This window comes from Lagenorhynchus albirostris, chromosome 3 (assembly GCF_949774975.1).
Source record: "Lagenorhynchus albirostris chromosome 3, mLagAlb1.1, whole genome shotgun sequence".
Lineage (NCBI taxonomy): Eukaryota > Metazoa > Chordata > Mammalia > Artiodactyla > Delphinidae > Lagenorhynchus > Lagenorhynchus albirostris.
Genome location: NC_083097.1, coordinates 123,819,392 through 123,827,556, shown reverse-complemented (window position 1 = coordinate 123,827,556; position 8,165 = coordinate 123,819,392). Strand labels below are relative to the sequence as shown.

The window sequence follows — 8,165 nt, the reverse complement described above, 5'->3', positions numbered from 1 at the left end:
AACAAATCTCCCCTTTACTCCAGAGAGAGACAGTATTCCACCTCCCAAGGCTGTTTGTTATACAAACCCTCTTGAAAAAGTTGTTTGAAACACAGGCAGTCAGTGTCTCTACTCATGACACATGCAGAAACATGAGAGATAATTGAGAATTGTCTCCCCAAACCACACATGACAGACACCATGCATATTTTAGAATGAAAGACCAACACTTTGAGGTAGCTACTATTATTATTTCTGTTCTCAGATGAATATACTGAAGCTCAGTGAAAGTGAACTACTTGTCCAAGGACAAAAAGCTGGTAAGCGTCTCTGGTGAGCCCACTCTACCTCGGAGCACACACACACCTTAGGGAACTGAGTCCTCCCTACCTCTACCCTGTCCCTCTCTCAGCTACTTTAGGCTTTGTGAATGAGTGATAGAAAAAGAGAGAAAAGAGAGAGAATAAAAAATGGAAAAGCTGAAGGAAAGGAAGAAAGAATGAAGGGAGTTTTTTAGATATTCACACCTATTCATGCACCCAGAACTACAGAGTACAAGGACCTTGGAGTTCACCTTACAGATGAGAAAACCAGGGCTTGAGAAAGGAAGGGCCTCGCCATAGTCACAGAGGAAGTTAGGGCAAGAACCAACTAACTAACCACTAGTCATCTCTTCCTAGCAGTCTTTACCTTGCACATTTTAGGCCCACAGCATTCCTCTCACCTTTCTTACACTGGTGCTGTGCTGGGTCCAGGCTATGCTACGGAGTCAATCAATAACCAAGGAGATCTGTGACAAAGGGCAGTAGGTGGAGACTGGGATACCATCCTGCCTGTATGAACCTTCCAGTCCCAGGATTCTAGAGAGAAGTGGTAAGTTGAGTTCAGTTTTTGACTGAGCCCTGGAGCCAGCAATCCAGCCATGAAGGTAGCCAGCATCTTCCTTCTCACTGCCTTGGTCCTATTGAGTTTATCTGGTAGGTGGCTTTGCATATTTTTCTGATTTAAGTAAAACCTTTTTGACCAGTTGCTTTACTGACCACATTACTTTCTAGACTTAGAGTCTACTCTTGGACAGATCTTTTGGTCCCAGTGAGAGGAAATAAGATCAGTGGATGAGAATTATATATAGAAAGAGGGATTTTAACATAACACAGGAAAACAATTTTACTAGTGAGAACTGCCCAGACATGAAATGGTTTTCCCCAGGTAATGAGGCTGACTCTTTGTCAGAACTATGGTAGAAAATAGAAGGGATTATTTCAATATCAAGTATACTTCTAACTCTGTAAATGTTTAAGGCCAATTTACAAATTTTATGTTCTCATGGAATTGCATAAATAGCTAACAAAGATTTCCAGTTACTCCAGTATAAACGGCAGAATTTGATTAAAATTTTTATTTTTGACCTACAGAATATTTCTAGAAAAAATATTCTTCTTGAATAGACTGTATGTTTATATCTTCAAACTGTCTTAATAATTTTGACAGATGATCTGAACCCCTGGCATTGGCATCAGCTTCCTTTTTGTCTTCGGAGATGGTTAACACTTTTAAATTTTTATCAGATCTAGCAAAGAAACCTACTGACAGCCAAATCAGCACTTTGCGAAGAAAAGGAACAATACTATTTGCTGTATTTGCTAAATATTTATGGGAGCAGTGGTCCCTTTTCCCCTTCTCATGCATATTAATTAATACATATAGATGCCTGTGGTGACTACGTGCTCATTAAATTTTAGACTCAACTCGATTCTAAAATTCAGTGGGACTCTCACCACATCAGGTTCTGACTATTCCAGGGGCCTTCTTCTCCAAGCCCCTAAGTGTCTCACTACTTTTCAATACATTTAGGTAGGAAGAACTACTTCCTTTAGATGACTTCAGAGATTGTTAGTATCAAAATCAAATCTCACCAACATTTCTTCCTCTGGATACTATCAAATTAGTTCTCCTTCCCTGCAGTGAGCTCACCCACAATCACCATCTCCTGATGGTGATGTCAACAAGACCTGCTATTTTCTAGAGAATGCAGCATGGCAATTTTAAGTATCTACCTGTAAATTCAAGAAATGTGAATTGAACTAATAGTCAGTATAATGCAATGGAGAGAGGGAGCTCTTTGGGAACTGAAGGTAAATTGTCAAAAGAGCTCCATTTTTTTTAAAACATTACTTAAAAAAGAAGACTTACATGTAAGTGCAAAAGTTAGTTTTTCATCAGAAGACCTGGTTATTGCTAGTGTTCACAGCTAGTTATAGAAACTTTCCATATCTTTATCTATAAACTGAGATAAAGATACTTATATTTCCTACATCACTGTGAGATCAACAAGCTGGTTGTTACTAGAATGTCAGTGAGCGTTCAGAAGGTATTTGCTCTGTGCCTGACACATTTGAAGCAGTAAGTACGTCATTTCTATTTTCAAGGAAATGGGTCAACTTGTCTTAAATATCAAATTGAGATACTTTGGTCCTAATCAAATTTTTGCTTAATTTTTTTGAGGTTTCAGCAGGCAGGGAGTGAATGGACACCAATGAGACATACTTGAAAAAAAATGGTAATAAGAAGGGGTGGGTGGTGGAAGAGGAAGCAGAGAAGTCACAGACTTAAATGGAAGCGGAAAATTCTGAATGAGAATACCTCAGGCTTCTCCTATTCATGAACCAACTTGACATGTCTGATTTATGTTTTCTAGGTAGTACTAGAGCTAACTTCCTGGAAAGAAAGGTAAAGACAATTTTGTAAATTTTTATTTCTGGGGCTAAGACTGTTTGTTCCACCCAAAGCGTAGCCTAACTCACCTTTCAATTTAAGTTAATATGAGGAGTATGAATGCTGGCAAGACTTAACCCATTAAATGTGGATAGTAATTGTAGTTCTGCCACAGGCGCTTATGTTGAAGGACAAATTGACTGACACATAGGCAATTTCTCTGTAGTCATATTATGCTTGCTGTGAAGGAGTTTTTATATATATTAGGGCTATCTGGTAGGACAAGGATTTTAAGTGGAAACCTTCTAAACATCACTCCAAGCAGCCCTTCCTCCTTACAGCCAGTTTGACCATGTTGCCATAAAGTTCTCTTCATCAACAAGGTGGAGCTCTAATTTATAATGAGCAATAATACTAATAAACTAGGCTCTTCCTCTAGAAAAATATTCTATATCTAACTTTTCCAGTTTTTCTTGTACTTATAATGTAAATTTCAGTAAATTTGGAGACCAGAGGATGAAGTGTCCCTCTTCTCGTTACATTTATATTTAGTGGGAAGGCCGATGGCAAACCAAAAGTGTATAAGTAAATAAATTACTACATTGGTGATGTGTTATAAAGAAGTTCTGGTTCCATTAGAAACCTAGCCTAGTTAAATCAGGGAAGGTGCCCTAAGCCAGTGAGATTTATTTTCAGCCCTGAAGGATAAATGAGTGTTAGCAAAGGGAGAAGTAGGAGAGTAAAGTGGTTAAGAGCTAAAGCTCAGGACCTAGATTGACTGGGTTTAAATCCTGGATCCAGTAATTATTAGGTGTGTGGCCTTGGGTGATTCAATTTCTTTGTGCCTCACTGCCTTTACCAGAAGAAGAGTATAATAAAAAGTTCATAGGATAGTCTATGAGTTTAAATATAATAATATTATTAATAATATTATAATATTAATATTATAAATATAATATATATAATATTATAATATTAATATTATACATATTAATATTATAAAAATATAATAATACATGAAAAGCACTTAGGACAGTGTCTGCCCTGTGAAAGTCATTTGATAATTACTAGTTCTTACTGACAGTAAACAGGCTGTGCAAAAACCCCAAGGGTAGAAGGCACCGCGTGTCTTTAATTGCCTTAGAGAAGACCAGGGTGACAGGACTAGTGTTCAAGGAAGAACACGCCTCAAGGTGTGGCTGACCTGAGAGAGCCAGCACAGGTAGTAATTGTAAATTTGAACATTATCTCACTCACTTTATTCAAACCTCACAACGCCATGATGAGATAGGTAGGGAAACAACATCATTCCCGTTTTGCAAATGAAGTGACTGTGGTTCAGAGACACCAAGAGATTTACCAATGTCACACAGCTTGCAGATAGCAGAGGCATTACTTAAAACCAGGTTTTCTGACTCCAAATTTTGGATTCTTCCTCTTGGAACACTTAGTATCACTCTCCCAATCACAATCATGCTTCCACTTTAAGCTGATCAACTCCAGGGAGATTTTAGAGACTCTGCTATAAATTCAAATGAAAAATGATGGGAAATGATTCTGTTTCATTCCATTTTTAGGCTCAATGTACAAGTGCAGTGAGTGGATGTCCCAAGATTTATAACCCTGTCTGTGGGACAGATGGAGTTACTTATTCTAATGAATGCGTGTTATGTATTGAAAATAGGTGAGTACAAACCTGAATTTCTTTTAAAATATATGTTTTAAGCTAGAAGTCTTCAAATTTTTACATATATTATCCCTTTAAGTCTCAAAGACTATACCAATAACATTAATCTCACCATGAGAGAAACAAAATACCTAGTTTTCCCCCAAACAATTCTTGATTTCTTTTTCTCCTTATTATATATGTTATGATTATATAGAGAGGTGTGCATGTGTGTGTGTGTGTGTGTGTGTGTGTGTGTGTGTGCATTATGATAGAAAGTAGTATTTATTATGTCAAGCATTATGCGAGGCACTTAATATTCACAATGACTCTATGAGGTAAATAATACTCAGCTTAATATACCCATGAAGAAATTGAGACTCAGTTTAAATAACTTGCTCAAGGTCACCCAGCCATGAGTGGCAGATCTGGTACAAAATCCTTGCTCTTTCCACTATACTTTAAAGTCAGGTACTAGACTAAATATTTGTGAGATCCACAAGAAAATCCAACATGTTTTGTCTCCCAGTTTGCTTATACTCAACGCTAACACGGTGTGGTCAATGGTAGTATAAGCAAAGTGCTCCGAGAGCACAAAACTAAAAAGAACTAATTGTGCCTGCTAGGATTTGGAAAAGTCTGAGGTTTTCTCTAGAACATAAAGAAGGAGAGAGAGGTATTTCAAGATGAAGAAAAAACTGAACAAAAGTGAGAAAGGAATTAATAACATGGTGCTGTATAAAAGGTGTTAAAGAAAGGACAATGGGCTAGAGGAAGGAAAGTGTTTGAATGTTTCTTTCAATTAAATAAAAAAAATCACTTCTACGATAAAAACCCAACCTTTTATAGCGAACGAGATAGTCTGGATTTTTTAAAGCCCACATACCCAAAATACCATTATACTTAAAAAATCATTCTTGGTGATAGCAATGATTGTGTTCACTAAAGCCCTGAAGTATGCAAATATGAATTATATAGATTAGGTGACCAAAAACATATTTTTGTAACACTTTATGTAATACTTTAGTGAACACAATCACTTATGGATGTGAGACCTAGCCTCAGTGGAGTTTCTGAACTGATTGTAGGTGGGTAGGTGATGGGAATTAGACTCAGGTACTCAGAGAAATAAATTCGCCACAGATTTTCTGTCTTACTCAGCTGCTGAACACTTATGTGCCAAGCATTGTGCTAGTCTCCTCTGCTTTCCTAGTAGATATAACTGAAAGAAAATAGCACAGATAAGGTAGCTTCTTGTAACTTGTGACAAGAAGTCAAATGAGGTGTGAGCAACATGCTACAGGAGTGAAGGAGAAATACAGATTGCTTCCTACTGGAAGAGTCAAGAAAGGATTCATGAAAAGGGTGTCATTTAAACTGGACTTTGCATTTTCATAGCATCACAAAAGCGCTCCAGGTTAAATAAAGGTGTAGAATGATCAAAACAAAAGAGATCCCACAAGTGACCCAGAAAACTCTGTTATTTTGGAACTGATGTGGTATTAACACTTTGATTTAGGTTCAAATGACTGCCTGCATTCCACATCTCTAATTCCTTGTACCATGCACCCTCTCCTTGGTCTGCTTTAAGTCGTTTCAGAAAATTCTCAGTATTTAACAAGAATTGTGGAATTAGGTCTCCAGGGAGAAACATCTAATATCCTGAAGTTTTAGGCCCAAAACATTGGATGTTCTGCTTTTTCAAAAAAATTTCCACATTAAGGACTTGTAAAAGGAACTTGAAACCACTTGTTAAAAGGAATTTGAAACCACTTGTTAATTTTCTCATGGCTTATGTTCTTGACCTTAAGGTCAAACATCATATTTCCATCCAAGGGGAGGAGAAAGCAACACAACAGCCTTGAGGCTTGGTCAATTTCCAAGAGCCGGCAATCAAAAGGCCCAGTATTTAGACTGAACCATTGGGAAAATATGAGCATAGAGCTGGGACACCCGGTTACCTTAGACTTTAAAACCTACCAGTCCTACCTGCTCTTTCTATTCTTTTAAAATTATGTAAATATGGGAGCAACATTTGAATGCCAGAAAATGTAACTTCTCTTCCTATATTTCTCTGATAAGAAAACAGGTCTAGAGAGAAAATGTGTCTTTTTCAAATGCAACATATTTTCCAATGTACCATTTTGCCTTTGTCTCTACTGCCCATTAAAAGCCCCAAACAAATACATTGTATGGTTAACTAGAGCCAGGCTCTGACCTTAGCTGTTGAGCTTTGAGATGGGTAGACAAACAAGGGCTTGCATCTCCTTGATCATTAAGTGCTTAGCAGACATATTCAGTAAGAACTTTTTTTTTCTAATTCCTGTATGTCTTCTTAAGAAATCTATACTGGCAAATTCTTCTCTATAGACTACTATTCTCCTGTAGAACTTTCTGCAATGACAGAAATGCTGTCCAATACGGAGGCCTCTAGCCATGGTACCAGCACTTAAAATGTGGCTACTATAAATGAGATCCTGGATTTTTAATATTACTTAACTTTAACTGATTTAAATTTAAATAGTTATATGGGATAGTGGACAGCACAGCTATGGAAAATAAGCCAATCCGTAGGCTCTGTCTAGATGCTAACTAAAGCAGCTATCATATGGGATAAGGATATAATTTCCTTTTGCAAGATCTCACAGATGAGAATCCCCAGAGTTCTAAGGCAATGGATCAATCAGTTAGAAGGTCCTGAAGTAGCCCAGGCACCAGCTAAGATGGAAACCTGGTAGCTAGGACAATGCCGTCAGAAGGAAAAGAAGCAACAATGGATTAAAGATTAATTTCAGAAGCTTTTTATAACGCCCTGCTAGATCTGTAAACTCTGTAAGGACGGACATTTTTCCCTTTTGTTGTATCCTTAATGTATGTTATAGTTCTCAATCAATATTTGAGGAGTTAATGAATAAGTGAATGAGTAAATGAATAACAGAAATTGAAATGGAAATGAATCTCAAACCTCTCTATTTTAAATAAAGCTGATCTTTTTTCCTTGTTTTTCTCCCGTTGTCACGTTTTATCAACAAAGTTTAAGCTGATTTTTTTCCCCCAATCTCTTCTATAGGAAACACAAGACTCCTGTCCTCATTCAAAAATCTGGGCCTTGCTGAGAACCAAGGTTCTGAAATTCCATAAGAACACTATGATGCGGTGGCTGGCCTGATTGTTGAATAAAATGCATCTAAACACTTCCTGTTGCTCCCATATGCTTTTTCCTCAAAGGCACGTTTGATTATACTGGGGACGGAGGATGGAGGCAAACTCAGAATAAACCAAGTTTTACAAAACACAGCAATCCTGTAATTTTGGACAGGGTTTCCTTCATGCTTTTTCCTTCCCCATCTTCCTCACATTCTGAGGACTCCGTCTCAGGAAATGTGATTGCAGATATTAAGTGACAGGACATGATCGATCATGAATACATGTAATCCCATGAGGACTAGACTAGCATTTTAAGAAACAGTTGGAAAACTCTCAGTCCAGAAACATGTTGCCCATCACCTTTCACCGACTGAAATAATTCCCTTAGGGTTCCTTGGGATTTAACTGAGCATCTATTGTGCCTGGCACTGGTCTGGGTACAGAGGCATATGATTTTGAAATGCTGCCTGTCTGGTGAAACAGAGTTTAGTCTTAAGATTTTCCATATATCTCACAATGTAGATTTCAGGTGAGACACGACTTTTTCAAAGAGGCTCTGAATCATTGAGGAAACCAAAAAAGCTACATTTTCTCAACTATGCAGTGGAGAAGCCTCTGCATTCAGCCTTAATTCTCCCCCAGCAGAGGCCATTCCCTA

At 37.6% G+C, this 8,165-nt stretch overlaps 1 protein-coding gene across 1 annotated transcript; it reads left to right on the top strand.

The window, feature by feature from the left end:
- The first annotated feature begins 901 nt into the window (after positions 1-901).
- On the top strand, positions 902-7,476 carry SPINK1 (serine peptidase inhibitor Kazal type 1). The gene is made up of 4 exons (XM_060146466.1): positions 902-956; positions 2,678-2,709; positions 4,272-4,378; positions 7,431-7,476. Exons 1-4 carry the CDS (start codon positions 902-904, stop codon positions 7,474-7,476), a joined length of 240 nt encoding a protein of 79 aa, XP_060002449.1.
- Positions 7,477-8,165: the final 689 nt, after the last annotated feature.

What these genes read in the sequence shown, in the direction of transcription:
- SPINK1 (XM_060146466.1), top strand. Translation starts at nt 902, where the DNA reads ATGAAGGTAGCCAGCATCTTCCTTCTCACTGCCTTGGTCCTATTGAGT. An exon ending in GGTCCTATTGAGTTTATCTG is followed by an intron (nt 957 to 2,677) that starts GTAGGTGGCTTT and finishes TATGTTTTCTAG; the next exon opens with GTAGTACTAGAGCTAACTTC. An exon ending in CTAACTTCCTGGAAAGAAAG is followed by an intron (nt 2,710 to 4,271) that starts GTAAAGACAATT and finishes TTCCATTTTTAG; the next exon opens with GCTCAATGTACAAGTGCAGT.